We start from the raw sequence: 16,979 nt of genomic DNA on the forward strand, positions 1-16,979 counted from the left end.
TGTGTGTGTGTGTGTGTGTGTGTGTGTGTGTGTGTGTGTGTGTGTGTCGAGGCAGGGGGCGGTTTCCTCTGGTCTCTTTGATGAAGGCACCCTCAGTTCTGGGCCACCTCTCTGTCCTGCGCATGACCTGCCTCAGACCCCTCTCTGTCCATGTTCTTTCTCAATCCACTGGCCGCCATCCAATCTGCCCCCCCCATCCGCTGGCAAAGTCGTTCTAGGGACTGGGCGGGGGGGGGGGCTTGACTGCAGGGAGGGGGCAGTTGTCCACGCAAGCCAGATCATTGAGATCACTGAAGCCAGAAGCCTGGCTAGAGGAGAGAGGAGGACCCTGGACACAGCCACGGTGGGCGCGCCCTGCCAAGGAGGGCGGAGGGCGGAGCAGGAGAAGGAGGGAGAAGGGAGGGAGTGTGAGCGAGTGAGACACAAGAAAAGCTTGCGCGCCACCGCCCTCCTCGGGAGAGAGAGGTTGGAGTGAGGCAAAGCGGAGAACCGCATTTCAATGAGGACCAGCTCCGGCGCATCCGTGCACTAGCGGCCGCAGCCTAGACGCTTGTACTCCGCAGCCCCAGCCGCGCCCAGCCCGGCGAGGACAGCTCCAGCAGCCAGCCACAGACAACCCAGCGGCCACCCGCGAACGGTGCGTGCTTTGCCTGGGCTGGGGAAGGAGCGGGCTGGCCCCGCGGTGCCATATGACCGCAACCCTGGACGCCCTGGCCGGGGTGGACTCTGCTGGGCGGCAGCCGCCCCGCCCGCCGTTCCTCGAAAGGCGACTCGCCTGGAGCTGGCAGGTTTGGCCGGCCGGAAGGCGTTGTGTGCCCGCGGCCCCTAGGCTGCTGGCTTCTGCCTCTTTTGTGTGGTGCCACCGGCTTTAAACAGGGAGTCTGGCGGGCTGGGCCCACCGGGCTTTCCATCGCCTTGTTGTTGGAGATGGAGAGCCAGGGCGGAGGACCTGGGAGAGGTCCCCGCTTGTCATTGTCAGGACTGGAGCTGGGACCAAGCGGGCTAAGGAGTGGCTGGGCCTGGCCTCTTATTGTGTGTGTGCTTTCCTGAGTGCCCAGGAGGGTGGCATGTGTCTGCTGATGGGGACTGCAGTGTAGGCGTTGCAAGTACCTTTCTGCATGGCCTCAAGTTCCTCTGGGGACAGCCAGGCAGCCTCGTGTACGAATTAGTACCTGCAGTGCTAAAAGCATGCAGAGAGGAAAAGACATTTTTTTTTTTTTCTCCTAGGGGGAGCACACACAGCGCCGCATTGCCCCACAAAAGAGGCTGCTTTTGAAAACCAGGTTTTCAGAGGCATCGCCACTGGATTTGCCAAGGGAATCTTTGTGGGCGAGAGAAGCAACAAGAAGGTTTCATTCAGACGAGCTCCCTCTCTGACTGCACCTGTGAATGTGTGCCCGGGTTACTGTGCATGCACTCGAGCTCAGCTGCCACACCGCAGGGTGTACACACACACACACACGCACACACACACGCACACACACACACACGCACACACAAAACCGTGTCATGACTGTTCCTAAATATATCTCCTTTCAATGGGAAAGGAAAGTAGGGCAGCGTTTCAGGTATGGATTGTTGCCTGAATGCAGGTTAGGAGGGATTTTAAGAAAGGTCACGTGTAAGAAAATTTAAAAGATGCTCACGTCCTGTGGTGTGCTGGCTTGGGGTGGTGCACGCACTCAGGAGACACATTCAAGTGTTTTTTATTTCACGCCTCTCTATCCACCCGAATCCTAATCCAAAGGTTAAAGTATGCCTTGGGATTTCCAGATGTGATAGCTAGGGTTTATGCTAGATTTGTGTGTGTGTGTGTGTGTGTGTGTGTGTGTGTGTGTGTGTCTGTCTGTCTGTCTGTCTGTCTAAACTGCTGTAATGGGAGCTTGTTCACAGAGAGAAAGGTGACTATAGATATTCCTCAGAATGGTGAGAAATCCCACGAAGAGCAGTGCTGCTTTTCTGGCTTTATAACATTTGTAGGGAAATGCCTGATAAGAGTCTGTCCATGTTCTTCCCCACCCATGGTTTGTGGTCTCTATGGCTGAGGACTCTGAGAACATCCTTGGTGCCAGTACCCTTGTGTCCCCAGACTCCTAGCCACCCATGGTCTGTGAATGCTGGCCAAGGGTGTTCCAGCTAGCTTCCTCTGCAGGAAGTGTGAACCCGTGGAAGCCCAGAGAATTTTCCTCTAGAGTTTTTAGCTCACACGTATGACTAAGACTCTGAAAGTTGAGCCAGCAGAGGTGAGGACAGAGCACCTGTTTTCACACCGAACACGCTTACCAGAAGACTAAAGCATATATAGTGAGCCATGACTTTCACGTAGGAAAGGCTGTGGCCTTGACAGCCATTTCCCTTTGCTGGCACCACCACTGCCTGCTCACTGATGGGAAGCAGGAGATGCGGTACCTGCCCTGGGTGAACCCGTGACTGAGACAAACAAATTCTGCTCTGTTTTAAATGGATTCTCATGTTCCTAAAAGCTTTCCCAGTTCAAACAGCTGCCAAGACTTTTTGGCTTTTGCCAATTGTGAACCACTAAAGACCCTTAGAACTTGATTTTTACTCGTCTCTGGTCACATAACTGTGCCACTCTGGGCTAGGTTCCAGTTTATTTCCTTTTTTGCTTATATCAACTTGGGAGGAAGATACTAGGAATGGAAGAATGGCCAGTGTGTCTTTACACACACACACACACACACACACACACACACACACAATCAAAAGCCATGTCGGCCTCTCCCACTGAAGTTCTGAAGAGCTTGGTGAGTGGGTTTAACAAAGCAGTCTCCTCCAGCCCCTTCTTCATTCAACCCGTGCACCTTTTGAAGACAGATTACTTAACACATATGAACAAAGTAGGAGCAGGTACCAATATCAGAGCAGAATTTTGGTTCTGTTACGCAGCTAATCCCAACAGGGCTGGTCCCAGTGGTGACTGTTTCAAAGTTATTTCCTTAAGAACTAACAGAACCACTTCACAGCTTGTACAGCTTTTATAAAGACACAAAATTAGATTACAATTGATTATTTATGAAGCATGAAGGGGCAGTTTTTCTGTCTGAGGGAAGATACTCTGAGCTGAGACAGGGATTTAATCCTACGGCTCCCCTTGTGTTCCTGGCGTCTAGACAGGTGTGTGACGACTTCAAAACTCATGATTCCCCTAGGAACAGGGCCTAGTGTTATGGGGCTGGGGACCAAGAGCACAAGCTTTGGAGTCATGACAAATCAAACTTGAAATTCCAACTCCATCAAGTGTAACTTGGAGACTCTGGATAAATCCAGTTTCCCGGACTAGCTTTGATGAGACTAACTGGCTTGTTGGAGTTGTGTGTGGTTTAGAAAAGGTTTTGGTGTCACTGAATCCTGGGGTCACGGTATTCTGGACACCAATATTGTTTTCTTTTACTCGATTCAAGTCTGGGATGCAAATTCCCTAGCTAGTTAATTCACTAACTAGTTAAGCTGGAGCTTTCTGAGACAGGATCACATGTTAACCTTGAACTTACTATTTGTAGCTGAAGATGGCCCATCATGCACAGTTTACACACATTTTCAGTTAAATTGACTTATTCAGCTGCTGTGTAAACTTTTACCCACTCTGAGTGGCTCAGGGGTCAGTTTGCTGAAGATGAAGGAAAAGTCACAGTGATAAGCAGGAGTGTTACTGCGTTTGGGCTGAACTTCCCACCAGTGACTTGAGAAGTACCGGGAAGCTTGGCTCTTCCTTCCAATTTCTCTCTCACTTACAATCTAGTTAACTGTGCCTGGAACTTTATTATTAAACATGCATCTTTTCGACTGAGGCTTTTCCACTTTCCAGCTTGTTGGGCAGAAACAGTGGTCTCCCTTCAAGTATGGCAGTTCTTTACCAGTTAACTTCCAGCAAGAATGAATCCATTCAATAAGCAGCTTGCTGATAGCAGGGCCCCATAGGAAGCAGAATGGGGACTGTGGCAGTATGGGCCTTTTCTTTTCCCAGAGGCTCATGATATGGCAATCAGGTGCTTCTCTTGCCAGAGGGGGTAATACAGGGCTCTGTTTCCACTAATTATCTTTGGGCCAGGGTCAGGAATAAAAGGCATGTTTTATTTAAATAAATCATTACTCACCACATGCAAACTTTATATGGGCGATGAAATAGATACTACCCTTATTCCCATGTGTAACTGAGTCTGACAGGTGCCAATCAAGTAGGTTTCTCAGGTTATATACTTGGTCCTGTGTTTGACAGTCTGAATGATGTCTTGACTTCCTTAACCACAGAGACAGAGTGGCAGAGGAGGACAGAAGAACAATGGTGCTAACCATTTTTTTTTCCTCTTCTACCTCCTTTCCCTTCCTCCATTCATCTTATCTCTCCTCTCCCCACCCTCTTTTTCTGTCTTTTCCTTTTATCCTATTTTATTACTAAGCACTAGCAAAGGGTTGAGGTGAAGTCACGTTTTAGCATATGGGCTACATGTTTATGTTCAGAGTCTTTCTTAAAAATGCGTTGATTTCATTTCCTCTCCATCTGGCGGTAGAAGCAAACGTTGATGGAAGCTCCTACAGTCTGACCACTACCCCGCACCACCACCTCCCTCCCCTCTACCCTCTGCTTAGTATATGAAAGCTCATTTTAAACCTGCTTGTGGGATTGGCACACTAACCCAGGCACAGCTCCTAGTGAGCCTTACAGTCAGGCTTACAGTGGGAGCAGGGAAGGGTGTTTCCGGTTGAAATTCTCAACCGTGTTTCTTGGGGAACTTGAAGAGGAACTCTTCCAGGTTTCAGTTTCTCTCCCTATAAATAGGAGCACCTTGAGAGGATGTCAACGCAGCCTGAGGGATGGTAGGCAGGCGACAGTGGGAGCTGTGTCTATCTAAACTACGGTTGAGTAATAGGCCATTAACACTGAGATCTGCTTTTCCATTCCTTGCTTTTCCTCCTCCTCTTTCTCTCCCACTCCACAACCCAAATACATCACCAGTCACGGCTGCTCTCAGAGCGTCTCAGCCCACGACCTTCAGGTAACCGGGTCTGTGTCTCTTTCTGGGGCTCGTAGGTTCCACAACGCAAGCCAGTCATGTCATTCGGCAGAGATATGGAGTTGGAGCATTTTGATGAGCGGGACAAGGCGCAGAGGTACAGCAGGGGGTCCCGTGTGAACGGCCTGCCAAGCCCCACACACAGCGCCCACTGCAGCTTCTACCGTACCCGCACGCTGCAGACGCTGAGCTCCGAGAAGAAAGCCAAGAAGGTTCGATTCTACAGAAATGGGGACCGCTACTTCAAAGGGATTGTTTACGCCATCTCTCCAGACCGCTTCAGATCCTTCGAAGCCCTGCTGGCTGATTTGACCCGAACTCTCTCGGATAACGTGAATTTGCCCCAGGGGGTGAGAACCATCTACACCATCGATGGACTTAAGAAGATCTCCAGCCTGGATCAGCTGGTGGAAGGTGAGCCTTTGGGAGCTTCTGGGGACCCTGCAGGCAGCTGAGGCCACTTGAGGGTCACTTGTCTTTTAGCCCATGGCTAGGGTCCTCTACTGCTTAACATGCTTCAATTTCCTGTTCTGTAAAAATGAAAAGAATGGTATTCACATTATTAGCCCCTAACAATGACAGGCAGAAGGAAAAAAAAAAAGTCAAATCCCAGCGCATTCTGCATGCTTTCTCAAACCCATGTCTTGTTTATCTTAAAAGCTCACGTTGTGTCTTCGGTTTCGTAGCTCAGGGGTGTTTGTAGGCACCAACTGAGCTTTTGGATCACAATATCCAAAAGGTCTTGAACTGAGGAAATTTCCTCAGGCATGGTGGAAAGGTGTAAAACCCATTTATTTTATCCCTGGGGACCTGAGACCAGAAAGCTCAAACAGTATGTCTGTTGTTAGGTAAGTTAGTGGTGATCACTGGACCAATGGGGTCATCTGATGTTTCTCATGGATGCCTCTTGGGAAGGGCTATTGTTTTCCTGTGGCATTATTTTAAAGTCCAGTTCATACTAACACATAATCTGTGGTGGACATTTAATGTGAAAATAGGACAGTTTCGTTCCAGGGTCTAGGTTTGGTATCCTGTAAATGATACATTGCCCTCCAATGGTTCATGTTTGCTTTGGCTCACCATCATCTGAACGCAGCATGAAGTCTTTCACTGCCGTAGAAATCATGACTGACTTGAATGGCTTTGAGCACGCTATCTGGTACTGAGTTCATCTCCAAGCTTCCTTTGGAGAAGTCTTTCTGAGCTTGTGTTTCCAAGGCAAGGGCGAAGTAGGTGGCATAGTCATCAGATCCAATATGGCCCAACGCCTCTCTGAATTCATCTCTCCTCCTGTAGGATTTGGCCAGGCTCCATTGTCCAGCTGTGTCTTGGGCTTGTATAGGTAGCAGGGAGCAACCCATCCTGCCCAGTTGGAGTCCAGGCTTGCAGCTGCATGGCTGCACACAGGCAGAACCCCCTTGTCTTCCTCTGTAGCTGGCTGGGGCTTGGGTGTGATTTCCCCCCTGCTGTGTCCCCTGGCCCCTTGGCAGGAGTGCCAGTCCAGGCACAGTGGGACTGGACTCCAGCCGGTGTGGAGCAGGCTGCGCTGTGTGTGTTTGCTTTTCGGGAATTCACATCTCTTTGGTGGCTTGTCTCCCTGCCAAGATGCCTGTAGCTTTGGCTTTTTTCCTTCTATTCAGACGTCGGGTACTTCCAGAAAATTAAAGGGGAAGAGTGACATGAAGTCTCCCTGTGTCAACTTTGATTTTTGTGCCATGTCCTTTGTATGACCTTGGTAAACACAAGGGAAAGTAAGCATTTGGTAGTGGTTTCCAAGCGCTCTTGTAGCAAGACCAGATGAGTCAGGTATCTGACCAGACATCCTGTGTGGGGTAACGGTGTTGTAGAAAAATGTGGTCAGATCTCAGCCTGTCCTCAGATAGCTGGGGATTGATGTCTCATTCCATCCTAGAGTCATGCCTGTGGCTTCTTGAAGGCAGTTACTTCTGCTTTCTCCACTCAAAACTGCTCTGGACCTACCATTCCCATTGACCAAAGAATCAAGGGGCTGACAGTATTGCCTGCCTCGCAATGACATGGCTGGTTGTCGCCGCTGCCATCCCGCCTCATTCTCCTGCTTGTTTTACCATAACATGTTGCCTGCTCCAATCTATTGTTTTCTTGGTCAAAGACAGTGCGTTGGCTGAACTTGCTGAGTATGTGTTCCAGAGCCCTCTTGAGCGTATGAATCCTTGTGGTTTGCAAGATGACCCTGAGAGGGATGGGTAGCAGGAAATGGTAGAGGTAGGATTTGAACCCAGTAAAGCGGGTGCTAAGATACATTATGCTGTGAATTTAGTTTCTACAAAAGGCACCTCTGTACTTGTCTCACTAGACTGGGAAGGAACATACTCTGGTACAAATTTATCTAGAAACCACCTGTTCCCGTTCCTGGTAGTGGATCTCAATGAAATCTTTTTTTGTTCTACTATTTCTTGTATTTCTTTAAAAAAATTATATTTCTTATATTCTTATATATTTCTTATGTTTCTTTTAAAAAACCATGAGTGTTTCCGTTTTTGTTCTTACAAATGTTTTAATTATTCACTTAATTCTAAAATTGTAACCACTGCTCTCAGAAACACAGCCATCTTTTAACAATACTTATTTTAGATGTAAAAGTGTTTTGCCTGCTTGTATGTATATGTACCATGTGTGTGCAGTACCTGAGGCCAGAAAGAGGGTGTTGGATACCTTGGAACTAGAGTTAGAGATGGCTGTGAGACAGCATGTGGGTGCTGGGAACTGAACATGGGTCCTCTGGAAGAGCATCACCTGTTTTTAACCACTGAGTTGACTTTATAGCTCCCAACGTCATCTTTTGATTTTCTCTCAATACTTTCCCCCGACCAAAATAAAGTACTTGCTGATGGAATATTCTGAGGTTTGAGATGGTTCTAACTTTTTAAAAAGACACCCTTTTTTTTTTCTGTGTATGAGTCTACATATTTTTTTTGAATTTCCACTTAAAATATTTTTTTCCCAATTCAAAATACTGACAATTCGCACACAGCTGCACTTAGTGTTTAAGTAGCTGGAAATTCATTGATACTTGCTTTTTTTCCCTATTACAGTTTTGCTTAGCCCATTAAAATGCAAAATGTTGCTTCACCCAGGATGAGAATGTTTGAGTTTTAATTCAAGTCCCTTTAGTCAGTGCAATGATGAGTGTTTAGCTTGCAATTATTTTTTTAAAGTTTGTTCTTTCTCACTTGATCTCAGGCTAAAAATTCCAAGCGACTATGGCAAATGTAGGCTTTATTTACAGAAAGTGTTGTGGACACTTTCTGTTTTATTATTAGACCCTGATCATTATGAATAAGTGTGCTCGAGGCACACTGATGGAGCAGTTCCAAGCTCAAATTATATAACAAATGAGTGTGTGGTTGTACAAACAAGTGAACACGAGTCTGTATCTCTGTGTATATGGGCATGCGGACACATGTGTGTACACACGTGTACTTAAGAGTGTATTGAAGGTGACATTCCCAAGGATTTGCTTTCAAAATGGTCTTGGCATGTTTTCACAAATCGTGATGCTCACTGAGGCCATCGACTGCAGCTCTGCTTGGCAGTGGCTCACCTGGGGTGTGCCCCCCTTCCCCAGATCTGAGCCATGTCAATTCTGCTTTAGGGATACAGCTGTTGTGGATAAATTCTAGTACCACACCCAAATCCCTCAAACCCTCAGGAGAGAGATGTAACAGGATCCTGGGCAATGACTGGCTGCTTTCTCCCTGCATTCGCACCTGTGCGGAGGGTGTGAGAGGCCTGAGCCTTTCCTTCTGAGGATACCAATGACACATCGAGTCCCTGGCTATCAGATAGTCAGTGCTTATCAAGTCACTTCTGTTAAAAACAGTGGAAGCTGCCTCTTCCTCAGATCCCACTTGAGTCTTGGCCTCTCACTGGTCTTTCTGGAAGCTGCCTAACTCTGGAGCTATAGGAAGTGTTCTGTCCAATCAATGGCACAGTTAAGTGATTTCTCTCCCATCCTGACTTCTGCTTGCCTGGCTCTCAGGATGCTTTTCTTCCTGTCTTGGTGTAGCTTCTTCACTTTCTGCAGCTCATTTGTTTTCACTGGGCCTCCCTCTGACATGCCAGAACTTAAAAGTTAATTTCTGTAAAGTTCCAAAACAGCCTTTTCACAAAAGTCCCCAGAGGCAATGAGTGTAGTAGTTACGTATTTTCCTTTTTTCAGTGCTTCCTTAGTGTTGCCAAACATACTACAGTCTACATGTAACCAACCCAGAGTGGGAACTCTATCTGCATCCAGTTCTGCACCTTGCTTTTCATATGACATTATCACCTTAAAGACCCTTTCCTATCGGCAACATTTAGAACAAGCATGTCCTTTTTATTTACTCCACAGTATTCTTCATATGGATATACTCTAATTCACTTAACTAGCCTTCTCTTGGTGAGGTTTTAAGATGTATACAACCCATTGTTGTTACAAATATTTTTTTTTCTTTTTTAGTGAGTAAACTTGGATATATGTTGCCTATTCATGCTGGGGGTTATTTATAGCATAAAGGCATAGAAAATGGTTGAATGGAGGTAGAAGACTATTGGGGAATTCCTATATACCAAGGTGGTTTTGGTTTACAATCTGGTCAAGGAGACATTGTTATCAATATCTTGTCGTTTGCCAAACTTTCAAAAAACACTTCTATCCTGTTATGGTTTTAATTTCTACCATTTCATGCATTTAAGGGGCATTTTTTCCTATGTTTTTTGTTTTGTAACTTTTATCATTTTCCCCCCACATTGGTGTCATCTTTGCTAACACAGGATCTATTGTTTTAAAGTGTCAGCCCTGTGTTTTAATGAGTGCATTTTTTTCTATATTCATCTTAACTCGGTGACTTTGTTGATTGTGTGTTCTGTAGTACAATTTGCCTATAAACTTATCCAAACATTTATGTAAACAAATATGCCATGAATCTTTCAATTCATGACTTTATTTTCATGTCTGCTGGGTGCTGTATTCTGTGGCTCTGAGGTCATGAAGTCATTTCTTATTTTCTTGTATTTTTAATTAAAGCATTTTAATTGAGAGAATATTGATACACTAGATGAACTGAGGATTGGATTTTATGTTTTAAATCAAATCATTTGTGTAAATTACAAATATTTCACGTAGGAAGTAACTTGGTCTCACAGAAGTATCACAAGATGGGTACCTTGTTTTTCCTTGACTATCTTCCGTAATGGAAGGTCTACAATCTAACACAGTGGACAGAGCAACATGACACAGCAGCTGAGTCCGGTTTCCCTACTGAGGTTGGAAATTTTATTGTTGTTATACAGCCAGGCGCTGCATCTAGCTGCTGTGTCTTGGTTACCTCTGCCAAGTGGGAGTTCTGAATACTGTTCCATTAGCTTGCAGAATGCCCATCTGGGTTGGCCGGATGGTTGGCTTGGTATTGAATGTTTGGTGTAAGGGTTCTGCATATGAAGCTCTACATCCTCCTGAGGGTGTTATTTCAGAGAAACATCCAGACATGTGTCTTACCCAGAGCCATCAACTTAAGGCGACTCTTTATTCTGAAGTTACCGTGTTCTTCTTGGCAGTGAACTTTTGAGTCCTTGTAGATATATTGTCTCTCTTTGAGCTGTTACTTGTGTATCTGTGCATTTATCAGTAGATCTGCCATAATTATTGCTGTGGTATCCTATTAATGAATTTCTGTTTCTACCTGATTTAATATCACCTTATGTCTTCTCCCCACCTTTGTTGTGTCATCCAAGATGACCCAGGCCTTATTAGTTCTGATTGAGATATTTCTTCAATTTATTCTCTCCTTTCTATTGCTATATGCAAGCTTCCAAGTCTTCCATGCCGTGGAGTAATAATCTCACCTGTGTTTAGGACTGGAAGAGACAGTAGACAGTAGACATTGTAGAAAATTTTGAACAATAGAGAATAAAAACGCAAAACTATCTCATCTTTCTATAACTTAACTTTTTTTTTCTGTCCCTGTTTGCTTTTCTGCTAAAGTGATAAGCATCATGACCAAAAGCAAACTGGGGAGGAAAGGATTTATTTTAACTTACATTTTGTAGTGTATCATAAAGGGAAGACAGGGCAGGAACGCAAGGAAGGAACTGGGAGGCAGGACTGGAAGCAGAGGCCATGGAGAAATCCTGCTTACTCGCTTGTTCCTGTGACTTGTTCAGTTTCCTTTCTAATACTACCCAGGACCACCTGCCCAGAGGTGACACCACCCACAGTGGGCTGAGCCTTCACACATCAATCTTCAATTAGAAAATCCCCTTATAGACATACATGCCAATCTGATGGAGGCATTTTCTCAACCGAGGTCCTTTTTCCCAAATAACTCAAGCTTCTGTGAAATTAACAAATAAACAAAAATCTAACAAAGACAGCCTCTGTCTCATGGTCAGACAAGTGTTCTCCTCATATTCACATGTACATACATGGAATCATGGGTAAGAGCACAGTTCCTGGAGTCAGACCAATCACTGTTTGACCCTTGGTTTCATCCTTACCAGTCACATGACCTTGAGGCAGCTAACTAGGTCATTATGCCTTAGTGTGCCCTACAAGGAGAAGCATACTACTACTGGCCTCATAGTCTGTGATGAGGATTACAGGTCAGATGGCATGTCTGTTGTATTCCGACTTCCTGTTTTAAATTGTTCTTTCAAGCCTACTGCATGTCTAAGAGTAAAGCTGCCTTTGGTCACTTTTAGAGCAGCTGTGCATTTGAAATACTTTCATCTTCACTGTCTGTTGGGGTGGGTACTAGGGATCGAACCCAGGCCTCTGTGCTATGTGCATACTAGGAACATGCTCTCTCAGTAAGCTGCATTTATAGGCTTTTTACATCACTCTCTGTAGAAACTCAGTGACATTTCATTCAGCACACCATTACCCTGAAATCTAAAGGACTGGTCCAAGGTCACATGCTTACATAGCACAGTCTCTAGCCTGAATTTGAACATAGCTCTTCCTACTGACCTTCAACAAACTTTGGAAAACACCCTGTCACAGCATCATGAATACATAGGCATTTGTATGTGTATGTACATATTTATGTGTATATGTATGTATATATGATATCTACATGGATCCTAAAGAAAATATATCTGGGATAAGGCAGGTTCTGCCAACAAAAGGGTTGGATACATGTTTTCTAGTTTTACATGTTCTTATGGGGCATAAGTATATGTTTGAAAAAGGTGTTTAAAACCCTTAGCAAAAATAAATGTTGGCACATATTTTGTGCCGGCTAGTTTTTGGTAATCTTGACACAAGTTAGGGTCATCCAAGAAAAGGGAATTTTAATTAAGAAAATGACACATCAAATGACCTTTATCAAATCTGTGGGGGTGTTTTCTTGATTAATGATTGATATAGAAGAACCTAGCCCACTCTGGGCAGTGCCACCACTGGGCAGGTGGTCCTGGAATGTACAAGTAAGCATACTGAACAAACCATGGAGAACAAGACAATGAACAGTACTCCTGCATGGCCTCTGCTCCAGTTCCTGCCTCCTGGTTCCTGCCTTGAGTTCCTGCCTTGACTTCCCTCCATGATATACTACAAGGGAGACACTGAAATAAATTCCTCCCTCCCCAAGCTGCTTTTGGTCAGTGTTTTATCTCAGCAATATAAAGCAAACTAAGACACATATTCAACTGTCTTGTTATTTTTGAAACTTTGGTTGATTTATTTTTATGTGGCTGCTTAATTCTATGGCATGGCATGCTTGCCACATTTAAAATATTCATTTAAAAATAGGACTTAGATAACAGAAAATGGATTGTGCTAGCCATGGGTCTGGGCCACTCTACCTGTCCTCATTAGCTTCTGGTCACCAAGGCTTACTAACTAAGCCCCTATGTCGGGCTGGGAAGACTGTGATACAGTCTTTAATTTTATGATGTTTTGACCTCATTCAGTGAAATAAGTTTTTAGAATCAGTTATTTCATGATTTGCTGCTTCTTGGCACCTGTGTTGAGTTCTTCTGTGTATAACTACATATTTTCAGAGGAAGTGTGTCATTAGCAAATCCCTGAGCCATTTATTAATAAGCATTTTGTGATAGAGTGCGTTTGTGAAGCCACAGCTAGTTATTCTCTTCATTTTTGCTTATCATCAAGTTTGAACTGACGCAGATGACAGAAAAGAAGGGTGATTATGTTGTTCAGCTTTTATATTTCTTTAATCTGATGCTTGTCTGTCTACATTATTCTAAACAGGATCTTTATATTATACTCTTATTAAACTTATATATTACATATTTAAGGAGCTGTGTACTGATTCGTTTTTAGTTTTCATGTTTTCTCAGATGCCAAATGTATGTGCTTCTAATTTTAAAGTTTGCTGAAAATTTAAATGCCTTAAACATCAGAAGAAAGTCTCAATTTTGGAAGCCGAATTGTTTATATCAGTATTTTTACCAGCAGCCAATGAGAGAGAAATATTTTTGTGCGTTTTTGTTTTGTTTTGTTTTCTCCCGAAGATGCTAATCTGCATCAAAAGAAAGATATTGGAAATGAGAAATGATGTGTTTTTTTTTTTTAATTCATTTTCAAACATTCTTCCATTGATTTGAATGTCAAAGGCAATTCTCGCCTCTACATAGAAAAGGAGAGAAGAAAGACAGAGTGTGGGGGAAGAAAATGGTTTCCCTTAGGTGTACATTTGAAATTCCTTCTCTCTTCCTCAGGTGAAAGCTATGTCTGCGGCTCCATTGAGCCCTTTAAGAAACTGGAGTACACCAAGAATGTGAACCCCAACTGGTCGGTGAACGTCAAGACCACCTCAGCTTCCCGGGCAGTGTCCTCGCTGGCCACTGCCAAGGGGGGTCCTTCGGAGGTTCGGGAGAATAAGGATTTCATTCGACCCAAGCTGGTCACCATCATCAGGAGTGGGGTGAAGCCTCGGAAGGCTGTCAGGATCCTGCTGAACAAGAAGACGGCCCATTCCTTCGAGCAGGTGCTCACTGACATTACCGATGCCATCAAGCTGGATTCGGGTGTGGTGAAGCGCCTGTACACCCTGGATGGGAAGCAGGTAAGGGCGGAGCTTGAGGGACTCTTATTTTACGGGCAGGAATCAGGAAATTGGGGGTGGGGGCTATCCCTGGCGTACAGTGGGGACCTCAAGCACGTGCTTTGTTGGTCGTTGAAGGGACCAGGTCACCTAGTTAACAAACACTTGTTGCTCTAAGGCTGGGTGAATGTTGGTACCAGACAGGATTAATCATCATAACAAAGAAAAAAAGTCTTTGAAGAGTAAATCATTATTTTTAGCATTTCAGCAGTGTTTTTTTTGCCTAGCATAATAATGTTGCTCTGTCCTCTGTTTTCAATTTTCTCTCGTGTCCTTTAATATTTGTTAAAGCCTTATCCTGAGAGGAACTGAGGCTGACAGGGTGAAACAGAAGGTGTTTGTTTCACTAAATCACAATTTATGATTCTATGTCTCAGATGTGTTCATTAGGCAGGTTCAATCGATTGTAGAGATTTTTTTAAATGTAGCTAAGGAATGGCCTGTTTCCACTTGGGCTACTTGAAGAAGGTGTGTCAGGATGCGGAAGGGGGAATGGCAGGAAAGATCCACACTGACCATGTGCGTGGCATGTTTGCTACTCATTTGCAGTTAACAGTGCCCTTTTGTTTACGATGATCATCTTCCGAGTTATTACCTTTGCTTGAATCATATGTTTTTGCAATATATTTTATTAGGCTTTACATTTTATGCAATGTATTTTGATCACATTCACCCCCTCCTTCTTCCCCTAACTCCTCCCAAGTCCACCCCCACCTCCTCACCCCCTTCCAACTTTGTGTCCTGTATTTTTTTATAACAAGCCACTGAATCCAATTTGTGCTGTGTATATATTTAAGGCCATGGGATTACCCACTGGAGCATGGGTCAACCTACCAGGGGCCTCTAGCCCTGAAACCATTGCACTTCCCCATAAACTCTCCCTGAAATATAATTGTTAATGTGGTTCTTTAGAACAACTTTTTATAATATGAAGGCACCTTGAAGGATTTGCATGCTCAGCTTGTCTTGAAATCTGAACTAGATTCAGAATGAAGAGACTCGTTGTATTAGGCAGAACTTTCAGGAAAGTTCCTGGAGGCTAACACAACCAAACTTCATGAATGAGAATAGATGCTAATACTATAAAAAGTGTCAGTCATGAAGGATCACTCCCCCAGGGATCCATTTCAATGTCCTAACTTATTAAAATTCATTAGGAACGAGGGAGTGTGCCAGTTGTCTGTGAGTATTGACCATCTTCTGCTTGTCTCATAAAACTTGCATGTAGATAAGGATTTGTGGGGGCAATAGTCTCTATCTAATAGACCTAAGGGGCCTGAATGTCATCTATACATCAGTGGCCAGCAAGCCCACCATGGGCTTGTGAATTATGTTGGCAACAAAGAGATGAACAACATCTATAGACCATCACGGGCTGCGCATCCACCCATAGTTCTGCATTTTCCTGAGCTGATTTTTTTTTCAAGATAGGCATTTACCTACTTTCAGAAAAAAAGTAGGATTTTAAAGCAAAACAAACCATGTACATGAAGCAGAATGGGGGGACTTCGTGGGCAGAGGAAGGGGAGTGGCAATGGGTGGCACAGGGAACACAGGTGGACAGTGGGTGAGGGAAATGAATGAGAACAAAGTGATGAATTAGAATAGATAAGGATACTATAATGAAATTTCTTACTTTGTATGTTAATTCAATTAATTCAAAAGAATTTTGAATTATTTATGAGTGTTCCCCCTCCCTTCGCCTTTCTTTCCTCCTCCTCTTCTGCTTTTTCTCATTTAGAATTTGGGATATTCAAAACTGCTATATACTAAGTCACCAGGTCAGGGGCCACTGCTTCAGCTAATTCTTGTATCAACTAATCATTTACTTCCTCCTTAGATTTGACATAATGTTCTCAAGTGTTCATTCTTTTCTGAATTCCCCTAATGTCAATATTTCACAATGGCTATGTTTACTATGGACTAATATAAATAACCAATATGAATAATCCAGGAATCCAGGGTAGTTATTAGAAGTAATCCAATCTTTAATACTTAAAGACTGGGATTCAAATCTTGGTTTTGAACCAGATGATTTTTGAAAACATGTGACTGAGCTTCATTATAATCACCAAGACATGGCTATTATTATTCTTGTGTTGTAGAGCTTTTATGGGTTCAGCTGTCACAATGTATGTGACAGAACTGTTGAAGTGCAATAATTATAATTGGTTTATTGAGCATCATTCTAACCATATGGCATGTATGAGCATGTTTAATCCCTACAATAGTTGGATTCTTGTTCTTCCTAAACAGGGAAGTGTAGAAAGACATATTTGTTAAACATGTTAAGAATATGGTGACACTCCATGGCTTGAGCTCATAATCTCTGTATTAGGGCAATCAGGTCAAAGTATGGAATAGCTGCAAATCTATTGAGAAATTTTTAATTGGAAGAGTGGCAGGAGATTTCCATCATCCCAATGAGAATTCTGAGATCATTAATTTATAAAGAGAAAATTGTTTTGTAGTTTGCAGGTGTTAATGACCAGGTTGCCCATTCATTTGGGTCAGTAGCAAGGCAGCACTCTGTGATAGGAACTTGGGCAGGTGAGCAAAGGCATTCATTTTATATCTGGGAAGTGAAAAAAAAAGTGTAAAAGGTACTATGAAATAACCAAAATCCTCTTCTACGTTTATCTCCAATAACCTAAAGATGTCCCATGAACGTCTACCTCTTGCTCTCATAGCACCAGCCTGGAAAATAAGCCATTAAGAAGCAGGCCTTTGGGGGAGGTCCAAGATCTAAACTATAATGGAAACATTTTTTTCCTCCCAAGGAATCTCACTTGAATGTTTTCAGGGTAGAGATGGATGGATGGATGGATGGATGGATGGATGGATGGATGGATGGATG

General features: G+C 43.9%; 1 protein-coding gene across 5 annotated transcripts in view; it reads left to right on the forward strand.

Moving 5' to 3' along the window:
• Window positions 1-388: 388 nt before the first annotated feature.
• Window positions 389-16,979, forward strand: part of Dclk1 (doublecortin like kinase 1) — a 277,895-nt gene continuing 261,304 nt past the window's right edge. For 3 of the 5 annotated variants that reach the window (XM_055596748.1, XM_055596750.1, XM_055596751.1), the window contains exons 1-3: window positions 416-637; window positions 5,051-5,447; window positions 13,737-14,083. In XM_055596748.1, coding sequence (XP_055452723.1) covers window positions 5,072-5,447; window positions 13,737-14,083 — 723 coding nt within the window. In that variant the 5' untranslated portion in view covers window positions 416-637; window positions 5,051-5,071. Of the gene's footprint in view, window positions 638-5,050; window positions 5,448-13,736; window positions 14,084-16,979 lie in introns of all 5 variants that reach the window. The other 2 variants (XM_055596752.1, XM_055596749.1) reach the window with 2 other exon arrangements.

The sequence above is a fragment of the Psammomys obesus genome, unplaced genomic scaffold (genome assembly GCF_907164565.1).
Source record: "Psammomys obesus unplaced genomic scaffold, mPsaObe1.curated_primary_1811, whole genome shotgun sequence".
Lineage (NCBI taxonomy): Eukaryota > Metazoa > Chordata > Mammalia > Rodentia > Muridae > Psammomys > Psammomys obesus.